Consider the following 22,401-nt stretch of genomic DNA (forward strand, 5'->3'; position numbering starts at 1 on the left):
CTGCCACACTCATTCCATTTTCATCCTCGCTTTCACTTTCATGCTCGTGTTCTCTTTGCCTTTCAGCACACAGCTTCTCCGTAGCCACCATTTAACGACCATCCTGCCATAAACACCATTTAACTACCATCCTTTTAGTTAAAATAAAAGAATTGCCTCTAAGGGTTTAAGGAACCATAGAAATACAAGGCAAGGCAACATACACTCCGAATGCCACTCAGAGCCACATAATTACATGCCACATAATGCACTCAATACAACAGACACTCCAAAAACCAATCAGTGCCACATAGTTACACACCACATAATTACACAGCGCTCAATGCCACATACACTTCAAATACCACTCAGCGCCACATAATTACACCACACTCAATGCCACATGCACTCCAAATAACTCAGTGCCAATTAATTACAATGCAAACAATGCAAGATACACTCAAAATAACACTCAATGCCACATAATTACACGCCACTAAAATCAACATACACTCCACACAAAACCACTCAGTGCCACATAATTATATTCTACATAATTACACTCTATCGCCCTCACTCTCTATCTATCTATCTATCTATCGGACTATTGCACTCTATCTATCGCATCACCACAGCATCACTTAGCACCACCACAGCATCACTCAAGGGCACCACTACATCACTATGCGCTACCACAGCATCAATTAACGCCACAGCATCACTCGACACCACCACAACATCACTCACCACCACCACAGTATCAATCTGTACAACCATTCAACAACTGGCTCTAATATGTTCTCTCAATATTTAGGCTTTATTACAAATGGCACAAAAAAAAATTATAATATTTAACTTCTGTTCTTGGATTTTAGACGCAATTAAATAAATACACTAAATATAATCTTCACAAGAGTTATTAACAAAAGTTTAAACGATTGCCATTATAATTTACATTAACTTTTATTTAAGTATTAATTATTTGCAAAAATTAAAAGCCATTGTTATTTGTAATATCAATACATCTAAGTCACGTAAATACAACACATATTGCATTACAAATGCTATAGGTGTCACATTTGCAACAGATAAAACTATTGACATTGTACATGAGAAAGCTAGTAATTTCAATATTTTCAATACCAACACATAAATAAAAAATTAGTCAATTTACAATACAAAAATCTCAAACTTTCCTAATGCGAGACCTATTGCATTGCAAATGCTTGTTTAGGACTTGTGCCCTGAAGTTATGGTAAAGAAACAGTGATGAAAGACCTGAATTTGTGAGCGAGAGAAGAGGAGGAGAGTGAGCGAGAGAAGAGAAGGAGGAGGAGGAGGAGAGTGAGCGAGAGAAGAGGAGGAGGAGGAGGAGAGTGAGCGAGAGAAGAAGGAGGAGGAGAGAGAAGAAGGAGGAGGAGAGAAAGACACTTGGGAGGACACTCAGGGGTAGGGGAGGAGGATAAGAGGTGGACCTGTACCCAGTACTATGATGTAGCATGTGTGAGCAGCCAGTTTAGAGAGGATATAGGTAGTGTGAGGGAGGGATGCGAGGGGGCAGTGGAATTGTGAGATGACAAGTGTTAGTGGTAGTGTGTGGGAGACATGAGTGTTTTTTGAAGTGCAATGTAGAGATGGATATTTCCATTTCTGTTCAGGCAGTTAAACCACCTAAAAGTTGGCAGTAAATTATAGGGTAAACTACAAACAAGCGGAACTTGCAAGCAGGCACAAAAGGTAAACCAGGCAGAAATCCCGATTGTGCCCGTTTTAGCACTGTTCCATTGGTCTAAATGAAAAGTTATACAACAGCAAGCAGAGCTGTACGACTTAACCTACTAGGGTAAATTAAAGAGAACCCTATGATCCGCTAGAAAGATGCATTCCGGCCCCTAAGCAGGAACTGACTATTATTTCAAGGGTCTCATCTTAGAGTGATGGAGGACAACTAAGCAGAGAATAAAGCGGAGGCAGAGTGTTGTCACTGCCACTGAATCCACACTAATTTGAGTCTCCTTATTTATTTGAAGTTCATTATTTGTCCTGTGCTGAGATACAATTTATATGGGGTCCCTTCCCTAATTTCGTGGCAACAAAGATGAGAGTCCAGCACCCAAACTACTCTTTATTACCAACGCATGAAATGTATTATGGGATGGATGAGATTATATTTGTAACATAAATGCTTGCACTCACAAATCTACTTCTCGCATCTGGTTAGGAGCATACATGGACCACGGCAAGGTCAGCACCAGCACAGTTAATAAAATACACAGTGCAAATGGTGAAAGGTATAAGACACTGAAATGTCACACATGGTTTATGTAAAAGATGAAACTGTCAGACATAAGCAAAATGAATAATAACTATACTCTCAGCACCACTGCACATGCCTGTCTCCCCCGCGCCCAATACCTAAACGTCCCCAGCATGGTTGGTAGACCCAGTACCAGGCCGTCACCACCAGCAGTTTCTCGGGAACCGGCGGCGGCACCTGCACTCTACCGGGCTTGGAATTGTGCAGAGGGGTCAGTGCGGGTCTGGTGGCCCCGGTGCGGGGTGATGAGCAGGGGCTGCATCTGCAGGAGACAGGGGGCATCCCACGGCTTGTTATAAGTGGTAAGGTACAAGGAGGCTGCCATGTTTGGCAGCACCGACCAGAAGTAGAAAGTAGCTGGCCAGCTTGTGCTTAGAACAGCTTAGCAAGTGGGAGTGGTTTTGAAATTCACAAAGGATTCACACAGCGCGCAGTTACTCTGTGTACTTGTTTGTCTGATTACACCCCCCCCCCCCCCGAAACTGTACTGCGTTAGTCCGCCCAGGGGGCAGAATGGGGCTGCACAGTGGTTGTGTTGCAGCTGTCTGCGATGTAAGAAAAAAAAAGTTCCTGAGCAACGCGGCAGCCAAGTATAAAAAGAAAGTCTTGCAAAGCATGACATCCATGAGGGAAGTGCTCGGTTAAAAGGAAGCCCGGTGGCCATGAGCCGGAATGAGTGGAATAAAAAGTTCATTAGCAAAATAAAAAAAAACATGGGGAAAGGATGTGGCGTAACCTCCAGAGCTGCCGACTTTGGAACTGGTGAACCGGGTTTGAGTCTCGGCATCATGATAAAGCGCGTGGACTATGTGTTTTAAAACTAAAAATGCCATTGCAAATAAAAAGCTGATTAGGCAGAGGTGTACGAGTCACGCCATGCAAAACAAAAGAGGCGCTGCCGCCATACTTAAAGGTAAAGCGCAGCATGCCACGCTGGAAGTGCTTGATGTCAAAGTAAAAAACAAAGTTCCAAAGACAGGACATACAATAGCACAAGTGGACAACTGGTCCTGGAGGCAATCCATGAGAGTCAACAATTGAGGAAAAAAGGTGGGACAAACAGGAACCATTAGCCAATTATAAGCAACGCTTTTTAAAGGACACTGACAAAAACCAATCAGAATTTGGAGGCGGGTTGTAAGTCCATAGACTGAATACAGCATGTTGAGACATAGCACATGCAATGCCTAGGCTAGACCTAAAAAACTGTTGTTGATAATAAATTATTAGATAGATATAGACTCAATCATAGGTGTAAAATCTCAAGAGCTATAATTCCAAAGTTTGAGCTATTCAAATAAAATCAAACTTCGACTTACAAGAACACTTGCAAATAATACTAAAACACTGAGTTTTGTTCCCCACACCCCGCTTCTTGCGCTTCTCAACAACACTAAGAAATCCACCCAGTGTAGTTCATGGACAAAATTTCAAACATATGGGAGGGACTCCAACCTAATAAAAAACTTCCAACATATTGGTCATTTCTCACCATACCACATCCCTACCTGCTTTCAGCCATCTTTCGTACTTCAAAAAGATTGGGCTAGATTGTGTGTTGATTCTACTTCCCGAAAAGGAAAAAAAACAACGTTTCAAATTTGATGGTTGTTGCATGCCATTCACCTTCGGGAAGTAATTCTTCTATTCTCTTGTGACCAATACAACAAGCATGATGAAAACATACCGCTTCAACAGAACCGTTCCAATCCAATGATACAAGCAGTCATTACCACACCCCTATAGAAACACTCAAACAAAAGTCCTAGGAAGCTACCGGCCAATTTCAGACCTTCCTAACAACAACATAAATCCCGGGCGAAAGGAGAGCTCACAATGCCACGACTAGATTAAGCTTAACCACCTTCTCCACAAACTACAATCAGAAATCAGGCTCTTGTTGGGGAAATAAACTGCACTTGATAAAGGGAAAGATGTACCCACCACCCTTCAGGGGTGCCAATTCCTGTGTGGCACTAGAGCTTGGGCAACAGCAATATTTTAGCTGAACAACTCCACAATTGAAGAGACACCACTGACAAACCTTAATGTGTCAACCTTCAGCACGTGCATCGTCAGGTCACGTTTTGCTACTGAAGAGGCTCTTTCAAGCACACCAAAGTTGAACCATGGAACTGTGGTGCCTACAAGGACTGTTTCTTGTCCCCTTGAGTCTTCAGCGGTTTGCACTCCACAGAGCTGTCACTGTGATGAGGCAAAAGGCTGTTAGTGGCCCCATTGTTATAGAGAAGTGGGAATACTTGCCCTTTGCCAGTGACATTCACACAAAGGCAACTACCTTTTTCGGCAGATAGACTATGCATTTGTAGGTCAAGGTTTGTAAATGACTTCTGATAACTGAATACTCAAATAAGGCACACACGTCAGCCTAAGAGAAAAGTTTTTGAACATGTGTGTGGTACGTACAGCACTCATTTCCTTTGAGAGTATTCAGAGGAGGAGGCATTGGGGAAGTAGTGTGAGAAGAATGGGAGGGAAGTGCATGAGGAAAGCAGGTAGTGTGTACGCATGTAGGAGCAGAGATTCGGATATTAAATTAAAAAGCAAGTTCAGACCTAAAAATATGTATTTTTGCATACAGATAACAAATGGATTGAGCCCACCACACTTCCTTCTCACATGCAATTCTTCCCAATTTATATTTAAATTTGGGTCATGTGAACTGGACCCGACTAATAATTTAAAGAACTTGGCTCCCATGTCACTCTCTACACAAAAGGAAGCCAGCTGTGCTCCTACTCCTTGATCTTTCTACAACGTATGACAATACACTACAAAATCCTTTAGAAAATATTCAACTAATGAAAGAGGCTCTCCTGTAATTCCCATTCAATTGAATCGTTACTTCCTCCTTACACAAACCAAGAAATTGCATATTGCCTTGGAAGATTCATCAAAACAAAGGGTGACATGCGGAACCCTCTGTCTGACCCCCTACTGTTCAATACCGACATATTCCAAGTGGCGCACATACTATAGCATAATTAAGTGCATTTCCAAATGGATGCGGAGGGGACACCAAAATCCATGTCTGACAAAACAATAGTTTTTAAAGTTAAATACCAGAGAATGCCTAGACCACAAATTCTGTTGAATGAAATAAATGCCCTCTGTCTGAATGGATCAAAATCAGTATTCAACAAGCATGCTTCTTTAATGGCTGAAAATATTGGGATCCCAACCTCCACATCGAACAAAATAAAAAGAAAGAAATAAGTTTGTGAATCATTGCTGCAACACATATTTTCCTTGCTCCGTAAATTAAATGTAATCAGTGGCAGAAACCCACAATTCTCCACGCTAAAGTTACATCTCTCAGTCATGCAAACCAATGGCCATGGTTGGACTATTGTAATCTGGTCTACCCAAGGGCCCCCCAAAGAAGCTCACAGAATGATTTCAAAGATTCAATGTCATGAAGACTAGCTGTCTCACCCTTCAGAAAGATAATTATGCGAAAGCGGCTTTAAAAAACATAAAACTATCTTGCTCCCAATGGTTAGGTGGTATGTCCGTGCTTTAGAAACGTCCTCAAAAAACAAATGAATTCAGTTCACTGTATTTAGCTCAGGTCTTGTTCCATTTCTTCACTTCTGCTGCATTCACTCACTTTTCTGTAATAAATATATATAATTTCTGTAATAAAATATATATACTAAATTCCACTAAAGTCTCAACCGTGACCCATAGCTGTCAGCTCTTATCGCATACAATGAAAATCCAGAAACTATTTTTTTCTCCTCTGAATTTGAAGGTCTCTCTGTCCTACCCCCACAACACACAGGCTTTTCTCTGGTGCAGAGAAGGTAAGACTCTTAGGCCTCCCAATGGCATTATGGGTTAAACAATGCATTGTTCTGGTCGCCAGTCTCTCAGCTGTATTCAATTTGTATTTAACCTCGTGGGATCACGGTGCACTAAATGGGGCGTGGTTTGTTGAACACACAGATAGTATTGAGTAGCATGCATTGTGGGTTAAGCGCGTCGGGGAGGGTCAACGTATATCTTTACTGCCAGTCCTGGCCTTCAATGCCAGCTTTTCCCTTTAAGTATGTGATCTTGAGCTAATAATCAATTATAAGTAAAAGGATGATGCACTTTGAGCTCTTAGCAAGACCCTCCTGGGGAGTCACGCTCGATGGAAGAAGGAACACATTACACACGGTGTTAAAGCTGGTGCAGCGAAAACTAGCTTCAGTAAACTGAGGCACAATCAAATTGCTTATTTGCTTATACGTAGGACTTTTAGGAAGTACTCAATACAAACAATATATACAAAATTAGTAAGGTGGCGGCATGTGTAGATCTGTGAAACATAGCAGCAGATAAGCTAGCTCAAAAGATTAGTGGGTCAGTCCGTTGCAAATATCTGTGTGTAACATGAAGTCACGTATTCTAAAAGCAATGCAACAAGTCATATCAGTGAATTAATGCAGTTGCTACCACGATCTATGTCGCGTATACGGGTGGCATGCACTCAACCTTTCGGAAGTAATTCATTTTGCGCACAGTCCATAAAATCAGTCATCTGATTAACAGCACTAAAATGTCATTGCATAACAACGAAATACAAATATTCAAAATCAGTACATATGCAAATCCCCTCAGGTTTGTTAAAACGCCTTGGCCGCCTAGGATCGCCTTGAAATAACTAATAATCAGTCCCTAAAGTGAAGAAACTGTGCTTCACGACGTCCCCAAAGCATCTTTAGGGCGCATTAGGCCTTAGTGTAGTGTATATAAAGTGATAGTTAGCTCAGAAGCTGATGCACGCCCCCTACAGGAGTGAACATACGCATTAGGTCACTAGCAATGTAAGACAAATCAGCTAGTAAATACCACCTAGTTGAATCATATTAACACCTGCTATTTAAAAGCGTTTAAGCCTCTCGGCGCTTGCCGTATTTAATAATACATTATTGGTATACCCATCATCAACATAGCGCCGTACCTTGCAGCTGCTTGAAACGGCCCTCTAGGATGTTGGCATACTGCGCTGCATTGACGAAGGCGGCAGGAGACAGCCCTGGGGAAGAGGGCGTCCGGGGAACATCCAACGGCCCCGATTCGAACTGGAACATCTTCGATTAATTCGTTATAGCGCCTCGACGGTGAAGGTGGCACAAAAAATAGAAATAAAAAAATAATCCAATGATGCAAGCAAATCTTCTAGTCGGTGCTCAATAAAGTATATAGTCGCGTTTCTTAACCTAGAAGAGGTGCAACGAGGGCTCAGCGATCTACGGGTCAAGTGTTCCCAACAGAGCCTCCGGCATCCCGAGACAGCCACTCCCCTCTTTTAGTTTTCCCTCCTAAAAAGAAAAGGAATTTGGAGTAGGAAAACAATCCCGAAATCTTGAGGAATGTGGTTTCAATTCCAGACAGGCCTGTGAGGGGATCTCTCGGTTCCCCCTGAGGTGGAGGAATCCTGTGCAGGAACTGATTGAAAACAGCAGCAGGAAGGGGCGGGCCTCCACGAGGTAGACAAGAGGTATGCTGGGGGTCTTCAGTACCCAGAGAAAGCGGGGTTAGCAGGGGTGTCCTCAGCAGCAGGCTGGCTTCAGCATTCTAGCATGGCAGGAGGTCGGAATCAGAGGAGCCTCGGGGCAGACGGTGGTTTTCAGCGCACTTCAGTGCAACAGGAGGTGCTGAGTTGTCTTCCGGGGTAACAGGTATTCGTGGACAGCAGCAATGGGTGTTCCCATGCCCTTGGCCGGGCAGCTAAGGCGCGCTGTGTGCGGAGGTCCCTCCAGAGGAGCGCGGGGTTTTTCCTCGGCGGCGCCGGAGGTGTGCCGCGGTCTTCCCGTGGCTGCCGCAGGCGCGTGCTGAGGTCTTTCCCGGGCTGCAGCACCTTGATGACTGTGCACAGGGCTGCCGCCCGGCTGGCTAGTAAACAGGGGCGGAGCCAGAGGAGTCCACTTGACAGGAGAGCAGGTTCAGCTAGTACAAGGTGCGTGCTCGGAGCACCGTGCCTGGCTGGCTCTCACGGGCCCCAAACTACCGAGTCCTGGAAGCGGGAGGTGGTTGCAGTCTGCGGTGCGGCTGGCAGGGCCCAGCAATGCCATCTGCACTCAATGGTCACCGGCCTCAAAGTATCGGCAGCAAGCAGTGTGCGTGCTCAGTTGCAGGAAGCACTTCCCCCGTCCCCCGCCCCGCCCGAAACTACCTGCACCCTGTGAGCTCAGCCAGCTTATCGCCGAGGCCATCACATGGCTGAGCCAGGAGCTGCAGCAGAACACCGTCACCGTTTACAGTGTTGAAAAAAACAGTCTCCCCTTGAAAAAAACAGACCTGTTCCTCAAGTAACTCTCCCCTTTGATGTAAGCGACAGGCTGCGTCCCCCACTACGAAACCCATACCTGCTCCTCACCAGTACTACCCTCTCCCCTATGGAAATATTTAAACATCTTTCTATGCAACACTGCTATCTCTCTGTTTAAAGTTTTTTTACTCAGATTGCGAAACACCGATAGCTATATTATTTTTTTTTACAGGTGGTGGCAGCGAATGGGAGGAAGCGCCTCGATAGAGCCGAGCCGGAATCCAGGCGAGGCCCATCCTTCGCAGCCCGTCGAAGCTCCCCAAACTGAAGGCTTATTTATCGCAGGAGGTTCAGGAGGCTCCATAACATAACTGCCAAGTTTTCGGTTTGCTTATGTGTGACACATACATGCCAACATTTTAGGGCAGACATGTGGGTGATTTTTTTTTAATCGGGGAAAACTGTATTTCCCCCATTGATTCATACTGAAGCAGAGGCTAGCTGCCTGAATTGAGTCTATTGGCGTGTATGGTGACAGAAAATCACCATTTCATTTTTGGTAGTTTAATGACAGAGCAAACAAAAACAGAGTTTTAAAATCTGTTTTTGTATGCACGATGTAAAATTGCCAAAAATAACATTTTGAGGCCTGTCTAGCGCTAATCTTCCCCTCCAAAAATTAAGGACAAGGCGTTCACCTTTGATCTCTGTGGTAGTTCTTGGAGGGGGAGATGGGACTCGGAGAAAGCCCGTGCGTGACAGGCATCAACATTTCCCTTTTGCCTTGTTTCCAACAGATCATGATTCTGCAATCCGAATCAAGTTCCTGCATGCAGGAATCAGGCGTCCGGATGGTGACATTTCATGTTCGTTTTGTGTGATACTTTTATACCTGCTGTTCAGCCTTTGTGGAATGTTGGTGACAGAGTGCATGATAGAATGTTGGGTGTGTGACAGAGTCAGTTGGAGTAGGGCTGAGCAGCAGTGAGGCTGCTCCTGGTGGGGCTCTCATCCTGGAAACATCTTACCTACAATAAATCTACGTGGAAACTTACCTGGACTACTTATTTTATTTACAACATCTTGGCGACGATTTAAGAAACGAAAATCTATGCGTGCCACTTCAAAATGAAAAGAATTAAGAAGAACAAGCATTGGCATAGCCAATAGGTCTCGCTTTTGGGACCTTATAAGTGTTTACCCATGCAACAGTTGATGTTGTTGCACCAAGGATATTGTGCTGCATAACTAAATACTTATAAGGTCCCAAAAGCGAGACCTATTGGCTATGCCAATGCTTGATTAAGTTCTCTGTTGTTGACAGTGATGTGGTTAACACAATTTAAAACTTCAAAAATAAAATAGGTACACTTCAAGCACAGCTATCCCTTTTACCCCGTGGTTAATCGCCCTATTAAGACAGGTACACTGGCAGTCACGCTGAGAAACACTGATAATCCTTACATTTGTAATGGGAGTCCTGGCAATTACCAGCACCACTAGGCAATGTAACTAGGATGACCACTTCCCTCCCGATTATTAAGGACACAGTTTATGGTTCTGGATGCTTAAGTCTTGTTATGCTTCAACTGAACTAATTAGACTGCTAACACAACTAAAATCAACGATTTGTGACTGGAAATTTAAGGACTAGATACGGTGTCCGTAATAACCTGCAGTACAGTGATCAACCTAAGCACACAACACTCAAAGAAGGTGAGCTCAAGCATTTGCGGCAGACAATCCGATTCCATTTAACGTAGATCAACCGCTTTTTGGAAGATGCAGAAGATTTGGAACGCGGACGTCACCCACCCCAGTCTGTGAAAAGCGTTTGGAACTTTGGGAGGGTAAAGCGATTCCAAGGAGGATAAATTGATTCCAAGGAGGGTAACAGTCACTCTCTGGACGAGCGCAAGATACACCTAAAGCTCTAACATGAACACAGTTAAATGTTTGCTAGCGAGTGACTAGGAAACCACATTCTGTTGCGCTCTCCTGAATGATGGAGCACACTAATGCCACAAGCCCAGGCAAAAAAAAAAATATTTTCACCAGCTGTTTAGTCTGCACAATGTTTGCAGGCTGCCTTAAATTGAGTCGGGGCGGTACCCTGGTGTCTTGCCCAGGGAGAGGGCGGGGGTTGTGGTAGTGAGGACGACACATCTAGTGAAGGGGGCGGGGGGATTGGGGGTCATCATGACGCACCTTAGAAGTAGAGTTTACAGCTCACCTGTGGAGAAGTGTGTAGTGGATAGGTCAGCTGGCAGGTACCGTGGCAGGAGAAAGAGTCACCCAACACAGAGTTGAAGTCATCCGAGGGAGAGAGCTAATCTGCCCCAATCGTCGAAAAACAGCCTAGAAATAGGAAAAGTGCTAGAGGAACACATACAGCAGCCATCTTATCCATTTCTGTGTTTGTTGTCACTGTGTTGATGGTATAGACTTCCGCATAGACATAAATGACAGCACTGGCACGCAAAGAGGACTCCAGTATGTGTGAAGGAGGCGACCATGTTTGAATGTGCATTTTGTGGCTCATAGAAAAACGTTACACAACAGAAAAGTTGTGAAGCTGAAGAAATTACTAATATCAATTAAAAAAGTAGTGCTTCAATACATTATTATGTTTAAAACATGTTATGAATTGTTTTGCGTGCAGTTACTTTTGATAATGTGTGCAGGGGTTAATGTAAAAAAAGTTAAGCTCGATCTTCAGGAAACTTTCTGTGCATGTTCAGAGAATCGCAAAAGTAAATTTTCACTTATTAGGGTTTGAATTTGTGACCAACTATATCCGCCAGTCTTATCCAAGGACTGAAAAATGGCAACGCGTGTTTGGTGAACGGATTGACTGATGAGTTTGCGCTGGTGCAACTGTATGATTTGATTGGCTTCTTTAGTCGGCGAAATCTGGCCGTGCTGTCGTGTTGCAGAGTAAGTGTACACACAGATACATCTACGTGACATGCTATAAACAAGCATTGGCCGCGTGGCTGTGAAAGTGACAAGGCTGCGAAAGTGATCGCGTGCTGCGAGCGATGCGCTTAATGAGCATGACGAGGAAAGACAGATGGCGCCTCTGCTCGTAAGCGCGCGCATGTAACCGCAAGCTTGAGGCCATCAAAAGCGTGTGGTAGCATTTTCTGAAGCCCACTTACTAAAAGTCTTGCTAGAGCAGCGCATGCGCTGGCTCAGGCGAGACCTAAAAACGAACTCAAGGGAAAGATTCAAGGTACCTGTTCAACTGGCCCTAAGAACCCCACCAGTGACCAATCCACTGTCGCCCTACAAGTAAGTGCCAGTTTTCTACATTACTTTCTTCCCTTCCCATCAACATGGAGTAGCGTCCAATTCCTGCGATTTTGGGACAGTTCCTACCCCATCATGCAGTTTCCCAGAGGTACTTGCCTACCTGCTTTCATTTACTGCTTGCGTACATAAGATGAACTGTCTTCTGCCTTTCTGCTACTATGTTGAAAGCTGTGAATTTTATCCTACCTACTCCTGTGCGTCCAATACATTGTTTTGGTGTCCTTCCACCTGTATACCTGCCTGTCGGTGTGTACTACTGCCTACTTGCTCAGCTGCCTTGGATTTTGAGTGTGGTCCTCCTTATACTTATACTACACATGAACGTGATGCAACTTCCTCTGTTATTGTGTTGGAGTCTACCGTGTATTTCACTTTTATACCATGGGATGTGTTTGCCACCACATGCAAAATCGTGACTTTCATGAAGCCCCGATGTGTGACCCTCTGCGGGTTTTGCGCTGCCAAAATTGAGTGTCTCTTCTATTTTCTGAGGAGCTTAGAGACGTTGGCAATGCGCCGTGTGTTTACCTAACGGATATCAACATTAAGAGAGAAAAATATGTCAAGCGCTCCCATGTTCTCTTCAAGTTTTATTATTATTCCTCGCTTTTACTCCAATGCTACAGTGAATTTAAATGTCCATTATACTTAATTCATTTTTGAGACATCATCTTTCACTTTGTTAAAAAACTGCCACATCTTCATTCAAAAACCGGCACGAGCCTTCCTCAGCGCATGCATTCCAACCTTCTTGGAAGCTGCTTCGTGGGCCCTCTGTGACTTTTTTCTTCCTGGCTCCTGCATTTGCGTGTTTTAGTGCACCGACGCGCTGCAAGCCACCCTGCAGCGACGTGTTAAACGTGGCACCATTCTGTACTCGTCTTCCTAAGGTCATCAGTACTTGTTATTAAAATATGCCTTAGCGCAAACATGTATTCCTCGTCGCGCTGTTAAACATTTCGAATTTGTTGAGGTCTCAAAATTTAGTGCTGCCAGATTTTTCAATCTGCATCGCCATCTGTGCCGCCCACGAACTTTCTTCACAACTGTTCATCAGAGTTCATAGACACTTTATAGTAAGTACATCTACTGCAAGGTCCTAACGGTATATCTTATTTAAAGAAACTCCTCACGCCCAAAGTACTTTTGTCTTGCTGCCTAATTTATTTGCTGTTATTAAGTACATTTTGTCACTTTTACTTATGTCCTGACTTCAAAACTTACTGGAACTTTTCATTTACAATTTATTTTACTTACTGGAAACTCGATTTTTAATGCAATTTCAAAGTTACAAGTTTTCAAACAGGATGCTTTCCTTACACCCTATTTTATGCTTAATTCTTCTGATATGATTACATTTATTTCTATGCTGGCACACGTTTTTTTCTTCAACCAAGTTTAGTGTAAAATGTCACTGACCACTATTCCTTATTACTATATACAAATGTTTACGTACCTTAAGTTATACATTACTATTCTGCTGAAAGTTTTACTTACCTCAAGTTTTTACTATATTGTACTGCTGAATTACTTACCTTCTATGCTTTTTAAGCTTATTTTAGGTTGCACGTTTTGTACTTGCTTGCTTTTTCCCTTACATGACATGTTTTCATATGCCTAGTACTTAATGTAAACAGTTGCTGTTTTTACTTCTACGTTTTCTCCCGTAGGTCACAATTGCGGTCATGTGTGCTTTAATTTACATGGTGATGTTACAGTTGAATTATACTACATAGTTCTTTTGCTTCCCACATCTACGTGATTATGATTTTAAAGTTGCTTCCCACACCTACGTGGTTATGGATTGGTAAGTTACTACCATCCATTGCGGTCCGGACCCGCATTTTGTCTTATTCAACAGTTATAGTACTAAACATTATTACATGTTGTTAATTACTTATGTAATATTACTTCTCAATGTTTGCATTGGTGTTACTCATAAAGAGTTTATGTGATTTCCATTGTTTCAGTGTGGTAAACCCCTAAGCCACACCTCACAACCCAAACTTCTGTTTGGGCGAAGATGTCCTTTTATGTTACTACTGTTTAAATTCTTGCTTCTTGGGAGTTTACTGTCCGCCTTATAGCTTGACCCTCTTACACCTTGTTGGCCTGGCCAGCCTTCTTGTGTGGTTGTTTGGGTATGATTGAGTCTTTCTTGGTGTGATAGTTTGTTTGTTGCTACGGCTTGGATTTTAGGAGTCTGGTCTTTTGTGTTTTTGGTTATAACTAAGGGAGAAGTGGTGTGTGATGGATGGCTGGTGTGCGTATGCTTTCACTTCTTCCTGTTTCATTCTTTTATTCTTTCACTTCTTCCTGTTTCGTTCTTTTATTCTCTCTACCGTTTTCTTTTATTATACATTTGCATTACTTTTAGCTTTGTATTATATTATTGGCTTTGTACTGTATATCTCAATTTATGTAAATTTCATTGCTGTTGTTTTTATTATCGTCAACAAAGGGAGATGTGTTATACCTGCTGCTCAGCCTTTGTGGAATGTTGGTGACAGAGTGCATGATAGAATGTTGGGTGTGTGACTGAGTCAGTTGGAGTAGGGCTGAGCAGCAGTGAGGCTGCTCCTGGTGGGGTTCTCCTCTACATGTCTTATATACTTGAATAAATACTTGGAATGGCTACCATACAACATGGAATGGACTTTCTTTTATTTATAACAGATACTTTATCATGGGTTGCACAAAGCAGAGTACCCATGTAATGAGAATACATTCTTAAATTCCCACCTCACCTGCAATAATTGGGTCTGAAAATGACCATAAAACAAACCTTGGCAATGACCGTGGTGTGCTTATGCTGGGTCAGTTAACCGTGTAAAGTTTCTAACCTCTTATGTTCTTGAACATTTTAGCCAAATTATTATGAAGGCAAAAGTTAGCACTGAACTGAGATCATGTGAGCAACTCCCAGAATGCAAATTGCTCTCTGCTAAAAATCAGGACTGGCCAAAAGGTTTGTCCGAAGAAGACAGCCACTTAGCCGCCATCATATAGGCCCATGGAATTTTAACTATGTATTTTTTTCAATTTCATTATCTTTTGTGACACCTCTTTGGATATGTAAACTGAGGAAGAAGTTACTTACCTTTGATAATGCCTTGTATGTTAGAGACTCTATCTAGCCGCAGATTCCCTACCTTAGAATATCCCTCAGGTGTCAGACTGGATCCAGAAAGTTTTGAGTAAGACACTGCAGCCGGTAGGTGGTGTCACAAAGATCTGCTTCGGCTGCATAGGCATTGTTAGCTCCAGAAGTGACGTGCACGGGGCCTATACACGGTGCCTATATAGGCATCTCCAAAGCGCCCTTAGAAAGGTGACCCTCACACTGTATTCAGTTTGCAGGGTTGGAAGGATGGGAGGGCCAGTTAGGAATTCGCAGCTAAATAGAGTCTCTACCAGATAAGACGTTACCGAAGGTTAAGTAACTTGTTAATCTGATAGAGACTTTTAGTCTCTGATTCCTCGCCTTAGAATTGATACCGAAGCAATACCTCCCCAGAAGTGGGTCTGAAAAACTGATTTAGACCAAAAAATACCCCAGGACCATACATGCAAAGCGCCTATCATGACAGATCTGACTATGCAGGCAGTAGTGTTTGGTGAACGTGTGTAGAGATGCCCATATAGTTGCCTGTGAGATGTCCAGGACAGGGACTCCGTGAGCTAACGCCGTGTTCGCAGCCTTCGCTCTGGTGGAATGATCAAGCAAGCCCTCAGGGGGTTGCTTTTTGCCCATTGCGTAGCAGATCTTAATGCAGAGCACTATCTATCATGAGATGGTCTGTTTCTGCATGGCCTTCCCCTTCTTAGCTTCAATATATCCTATGAAGAGTTGATCATTCACCTGGATCTCATTGGCACGATCCACATAGAATAACAATGCTATTTTTGGTTCCTGGCAGTGGAGTCCCTCCTCTTCTTTAGAAGGGAGAGGAGGAGCAAAAGAAGGGGAGATGATGTGGCCTAATGGCTAGAGCGGTCGACCCTGAAGCTGGGAAACACGGTTTGAGTCTCTGACAGGGACGATCAACATCCTGTGATTCTGGGCAAATCACTTAATCTCCCTGTGCCTAACAAAATAAATGTATCCGTCTGTAACACAACTGGTGCTCAAATAAAGTGCTCTGATACCTTCGTGTCGTGTTCGCTCTATATAAAACTTCACCAAAAACAAAGAGGTAGGCAAGGTGATAATTTGGCCTACATGGAAGGGTGTCACTACCTTTGAAAAGAAGAAGGCACGTATTTGAAAGACCAGCTTGTTTGGGTAAAAGGTGGTATAAGGGGAAAGTGCACACACAGTACCTGCAGTTCGCTGACCCCCCTGACCAATGCAATGGCCAGTAGGAAGGCTGTCTTTATGGTCCGCATCAGCAGTGGGTAGTTGTGCAGTGGCTCAAAGGGCGCAAACATCAGAAAAATTAGAACAAAGTGGAAGTCCTGCTGGAGCATGATGAACGGCCTGGGAGGGACATATGTTGGAGAACTTTAAGCAACCTGGTCACAACAGGTGACTTGAATAAAAAAGGTTGGTCCAGCAAAATGGCAGATAAGTAGCCCATAACTGTTCCCAGAGTAGATCCCTGCTGGGCCAAAGAGAGAACAAATAGTAAATCCTGAGAAAGGGGTGCAAAGTGAGAGAGGGTCGATGGTCTTGGAAGCACACCAAGCCACAAATTTGTAAAAGCGGCAGGCGTATACCTTCTTGGCCAGCGTACCAATGCTCATGCTCAATAGCTCGGGTTACCAGACTCTCCGTGCTCAATCTGGAGCCACAAGAATGACTTTGGCCCAGTCATTCCTGATCTTCTTGAGAACTTTGGGCAAGAGTGGCATTGGTAGAAAGTTGTAGAGAAGGCCGAAACTCCACATTATGCGAAAAGCACCTGAGAGCTAGAGCTGCCTTGGAAAGTCCAGGGTGCAGAAGTACCTCCATCGCACATGCTCGATGGTGGCGAACAGATCTAACCAAGGTTTTCCCCATTTTTAAAAGAGAACTTGCACCACTTCTGGATGGAGTCACCATTTATGATCGTCTAGGCATCAACACCTGAGGTTTGTACGGGCGGTCAGAAAGCCTGGCAGGTGTTGAACCACAGGGAAATGCCCTGACGTTCTAACCGTGCCCAGAGACATTGTGCCTCTTGCCAAAGGATCCACGTCCCCACCTCACCCTATTTGTTGCAGTACCACATGGCAGTGGTATTTTCCATGAAAACCTGCACCAGACATGACCTGATTGAGGGAAGAAATGCCTTCAATGCCATTCGGATCATCTGGAGCCCCAACAGGTTGATGTGGAGCCTGATTCTACTGGAGACAAGGGTCCTCTGACCTCCACCTCTACCAGATGGCCGTCCCATCCCATGAGTAATGCATGTGGCACTACAGTCAAATGTGGCTGGGGAAGGGAGAGGGATCTTCCACTGATCCAATCGCAGTTTGTTAGTCAGTACTTCAGGTCTTTTGCAGTTCCCTCTGAGATCTGGACCGTGTTGGAGAGATTTCCCTGATGCTGTGCCTATTGGGATTTCAGGTCCCACTGCAGAGCCTGCATATGCCAATGGGCATGTGTCACTAGCAGAAGGCCATGTGGCCCAACAGCCCCGGAGTCATTCTCCCCGAAATCTAGGCTACATACTGAAGCAACGGCATCATAGACTGAATATCCACAAATCACCACTCGGGAGGATAGGCCTAAAACTGCACTGTGCCCACTACAGCTCAGATGAAAGGGAGCATGTGAGAGAGAGGGAGTCAGGTGTGACTGCAGCACATTTCTAGTGAACCCCTTACCAAAAGCAGGCGGTCCGCTGTAGTCTGGAGGTGTAAGATGACTTGCTGGGGCGAGCCCACCTTCAAAAGCCAATTGTTGATGTAGAGGAAGACTAGAAACCCTGACGTCTGCACATGTGCTGCAACCACTCCCATCACTTGTGTGAACACCTCGAGGCACAGGTGAGGCTGAAAGGGAGCTCAGCACTCTGGAAGTGCTCTTGGCCAATGGTGAACTGCCGATAACTCCTATGGGCAGCAGGATGGGGATGTGAAAGTATGTGTCCTGCAAGTCCAATGCTACCACCCAGTCTCCAGGGTAGACAGTACCTGACCTAATGTGAGCATTTTGAACTTCTCCTTTTCAGGAAGATGTTGAGAAGGCGGAAGTCTAGAATGGGATGAATCCTCCATCTTTCTTGGGCACCAGAAAGTAGCGGGAATAACGACCACAACCTACTTCTAATGCCAGCATCCTCTTGATGGCTAACTTGGCCAAGAGAGTGAACAATTCCTGATGGAGCAAGGAGAGATGATCCTCCATCAGCCAGTCGTAAGTGGGAGGCATGTGTGGAGGGATAGAGTAGTCCCTTTGGACTAACTGTAAATCCCATTTGTCGGATGTTATCAACTGCCGTTGTTGCAGGTAATGGCGTATTATGCCTTCCACTGGATGCCCATGTTGGCAGACGTTACAACAAACAGGGGCAGCTCTATTACCCCAAAACGGGGCAAAGTAAAGACTATAATCCTAATATGGGTTCAAGTACAACATTACACAAAACATAAATCTAACTAATATTGAAAATAATCCAAACGTGAAAAGATTGTTAAAAACTGCATCACGTAATGCAAATTATATAAAATGATAAAATGATACCCCTACAACAATATAAGCAAAGTTACTGAATCAGTGATATAAAAGACAATACAGTCATAAAACTGTGGTGCTCACACAGTTAAACTATCAACATTATAAAAACAATTGAGAGTGTAAACAGAAAAACAATGGCTGAGGCAAATAAGAGTCACATAAAGACTGATTGGACAAAACACAAAACCAGAAGTAACAATAAATGCTTCCTCTTCAATATGTGCCAAAGATAGGTGCCAATGGTGTTTCGACCAAGCTAAACTGGTATGGTCATCATCAGGACAAACAGTACAACTGATAGAGCATCCAACAGAAATGTTTACTCACAAACTCGTTAGAAGACTAGAGCCTATGGAGTTGAGGCCAAGGAAAGAGTAAATCACTTCAGGGATTAGGAATCAATCCGAAGTCCTCAGGCCATAGATAGACTAGGGAGGGCGTCATAAAAAATCACGTCCGTCACATCAAGCCGGTGAAGGCTTAGTAACCGACCGAACGGAAATTCAGGACAATTTTGTAACTGCCCAGGACTACAGGCCAGTATACATCTCAGTCACAGTGCATACAGTGTTGGTAGAAGGACACACTAAAGGGGTTTGGAGGCTCCGAGGGGGATGGGGAGGAGTGGGCCGATCTCTGGTTAGTGGCCACATGTGATTTGTGGGAGCCACTTCCTCGAAAAAGACTGGAAAGCCTGTTGGTTGTGGTGTCTATGTGGTAATGAAGGTAGCTATGAGCCCCTTCCATAGCCACAAAAGGAGCAGAAGGCATACTAGGGTTGGAAATGGGCCATGGATAGGCTCCAAGCATCTGGCCATAGCTCTGCTATCCTTGAAGCACTCCAGTAGTCCACCTTCTCACCAAAAAGGTGAGAGCCATCAAAGGGCATGTCCACGAGCGAAGGTTGGACATCCCCTGAAAACACAGTGATTCTCAGGCAGGCGTGGAGCCTAAAGGCCACGTCTGATGAAATTGTTCTGGCCAGCAAGTCGGTCGTATCTAGTCTACATCAGATGGTGAACTACGCTTTGTCCCTGCTGTCTAGAGTTGCCTGCAACAGTATGGCTCGGGCCTTCCCTGGTAGAGGGTGTGGTTTAGAGTAAGAAGTTGTGACTTAAAGGCTTGGGCGGATGACTTTGAGGCTGGGGAACCAGGTTCGAGTCTGGCGGGAGGCTCAAACATCCTGTGATTCTGGGCAAATTAATTAATCTCCCCATGCCTACATTTTGGAAAACATGAATGTCTCTATCTGTAACGTAACTGGTGCTCATGTAAAGTGCTCTGATACCTTTGGGTGAAGTTCGCGCTATATAGAACTGCAAAAAAAAAAAAACTATGGGCAGCATATGCGCATCCAATTCCCAGACAGTATGGGTGTATCAGCCCAATAAGCACGTGGTGATCACCTACCGCAGTTCTAAGCTGGTGGAAGAGAATATCCTCTTACCAAAGGTATCCAGCCTCTTGATTACCTATCCAGTAAGAGTGGTAAGGAACGTGCCAGAGTTGACTCAGAAAGTGGAGGCTTGGACCACCAAGCTCTCCAGGGTGGGGTGCTGGGTGATGAAACTAAGGTCCCCTGCAGTGGGGCGATGGCAGTGGACAACTGTCCTTGCACAGGAGCCCCTGTGAAGGGCTTGGACCAGGACCCTAGTAGGACATCAGTAAGGGCTTCATTATATGGGTTTAAGAGTTCAGAGCTGGTAACTCCCGGTTGAAGCACCTCTGTCAAGATGTACGTCTTGACTGCTACTGAGGGCAACTGAAGCTGCAAGACCTCAATTACCCTTTGCACCACCATATAGAATGATGCACCCTCCTGTATAGCCACAGTATTGGGAGAAAACAAGTCAGTGTGCGGTGAGGTGTCTAAACCACTGGCATCCGCCAGTTCCTCATACCATTTGGCCTCTGTGTCATCTGGGAGATGCTGGTATCCATAAGGTTTCTTAGATCCCTCCCATTCACCTCCCTCTCTTGGCCTGTCGAATGAAAAAAGCCACTGGCTCCAACTCAGAGGGCATGGTCCCATCCGACTCCGTGTTGGAGTTGGGAATGACGAAGGAGATGGCGCTGCTTTGGGTCGTTAGTGGCACCTGGAGTATTGGTACTGGAGCGGGCACCAAGGAAGGTTCCGGTCTTGCTGTCAGCTCATTGCCAAATCCAGGACTGGATCCAAGGGGCCCAACTGGCGCTGAAGTCAAACCCACCAGCGGGAATCCATTGGGGCCCATCCTGTATCCATGGGGTCTGAAGGCGCTCCAGAGGATTTGGACCACCCACATATGAGGTGCATGGCCTCAAAGAGCTCTTTTAATTGGGCGAGGGTCACTCCGGAATGTCAGGGAGAGGCGGCACGGACCCTGGCGTAGGCTCCATAGAGGGGCAATGTCTGTTGTGCTGATGCTCCTGCACCTTATTAGAGGGTTTGGACGGGTACAGCAAAGTCGAAAACCTCTTACACTTCTATGATTTATTCTTGCAGTGGGGCTTACCCAACGACGATGTGGCTCCGCGAGCAGTCCTTGGACCTTCCATCCAATTGTGAAAGTTGCTGGGTCGGACGGCGTCGACCGGCATGGAGCTTGAGTGAATGCTCCCTCAGCGCCTTTTGGTGCATGGTGCAGCAGTCATCGCATGTCACAAGTTGTGGTCCTGCTCAAAGCACCACAGACAAACCAAGTGTGGGTCTGTCACATGGTAGCCTGCAAGTTTCTTACTGGACACCCTTGTCACACTAGGAGAATAAGTGTTGACAAAACTTTGAGAAAAATACGGTCAAAAAGTGACTGAGGGGTACATCTTCATGGATCACAGCTAACTGGCTTGAAAAGAAAAAAACTTACATCAGCCCACTGGGGTTACGCCTATATAGGCACTGCGCACATCACTTCCGGCACACATGATACCAACACCGCAGAACCCAACACCACTACTTGCCGGCGTGCAGGGCAACTGTTAAAATATTTCTGGATCCAGTCTGATGCCTGGGGAATATTCAAAGGGTGAGGAATCTGTGCCTAGAAATCGCTTACCAGATATGTATTATACTACATTAAATGCATGACATGTATGATTTACTTGTACTACGAAGGGTTGAAACTTTCTCTGATAATGGCTGCTGCATGTGCAGGTACGTTAAGCCAAGACCATGCAAGAGACCCGCTGCCCCAACATACCTGTCAAAACTAACTCCACCCTGTCTCACACCTCGAGTTAGCTATTGATTTTTTTGGTTCACAGAATGCTGTATTCCGCAACTTGTAGTTTTTCTTTTTTCAAAGGCTAATGAATAAACAGCCAGAACGTGCTGAATATGTCAAATATGTCAGCCTAGGCTATGCTACTTAAATGATTCTGATCTTTTCTTACTTTAAGGATGTTCAGAATTTGGGTGGAGGCCATAAGCAGCTGTAGTACATAAAATTGAAGTGTTTTAAAAAATCAGAAAAGAGTACTGCTATGTTTTGTAGCAAAAATGCAAGCAGACAGAAAATGTAGCCCCCTTCAGTGCCCCTTTCTAAACCGTGAAAAATTAAAATCAAGTCCAACACCTCATCATAGCTCAGAAAAAGCACCACCGCGAAACCTAGGCCAAGGACCAAATCCCATACCAGAAACCCTCACCTGCACAAATAACAGCTATTTCTATACTTGTTAACAAGTCTGCAATGCACCTTAACCCTGATCTAAAACACACCAACTAGTCTAGTACTACACAGTAGCATAGTACACCACAGTCCTGATCTACTTCACCTGCTATTCATTTATTAGGAACCACTAACAGCTCTGCCAATATACCTGAATTCTGCCCTCCATCACTACTTTTCATTCATGTAG

The 22,401-nt window shown here is 44.5% G+C and overlaps 1 protein-coding gene across 3 annotated transcripts in view; it reads right to left on the bottom strand.

The window, feature by feature from the left end:
• Positions 1 to 22,401, bottom strand: part of SPTBN2 (spectrin beta, non-erythrocytic 2) — a 935,599-nt gene that overhangs the window by 535,030 nt on the left and 378,168 nt on the right. Inside the window, exon 1 of one of the 3 annotated variants that reach the window (XM_085625503.1) lies at positions 7,269 to 8,422. The exons of the other annotated variants lie outside the window; for them this stretch is intronic. Coding sequence (XP_085481629.1) covers positions 7,269 to 7,398 — 130 coding nt within the window. The 5' untranslated portion in view covers positions 7,399 to 8,422. Of the gene's footprint in view, positions 1 to 7,268; positions 8,423 to 22,401 lie in introns of those variants that run through there. 3 annotated transcript variants of the gene reach the window in all.

This window comes from Triturus cristatus, chromosome 9 (genome assembly GCF_964204655.1).
Source record: "Triturus cristatus chromosome 9, aTriCri1.1, whole genome shotgun sequence".
Classification (NCBI taxonomy): Eukaryota; Metazoa; Chordata; class Amphibia; order Caudata; family Salamandridae; genus Triturus; species Triturus cristatus.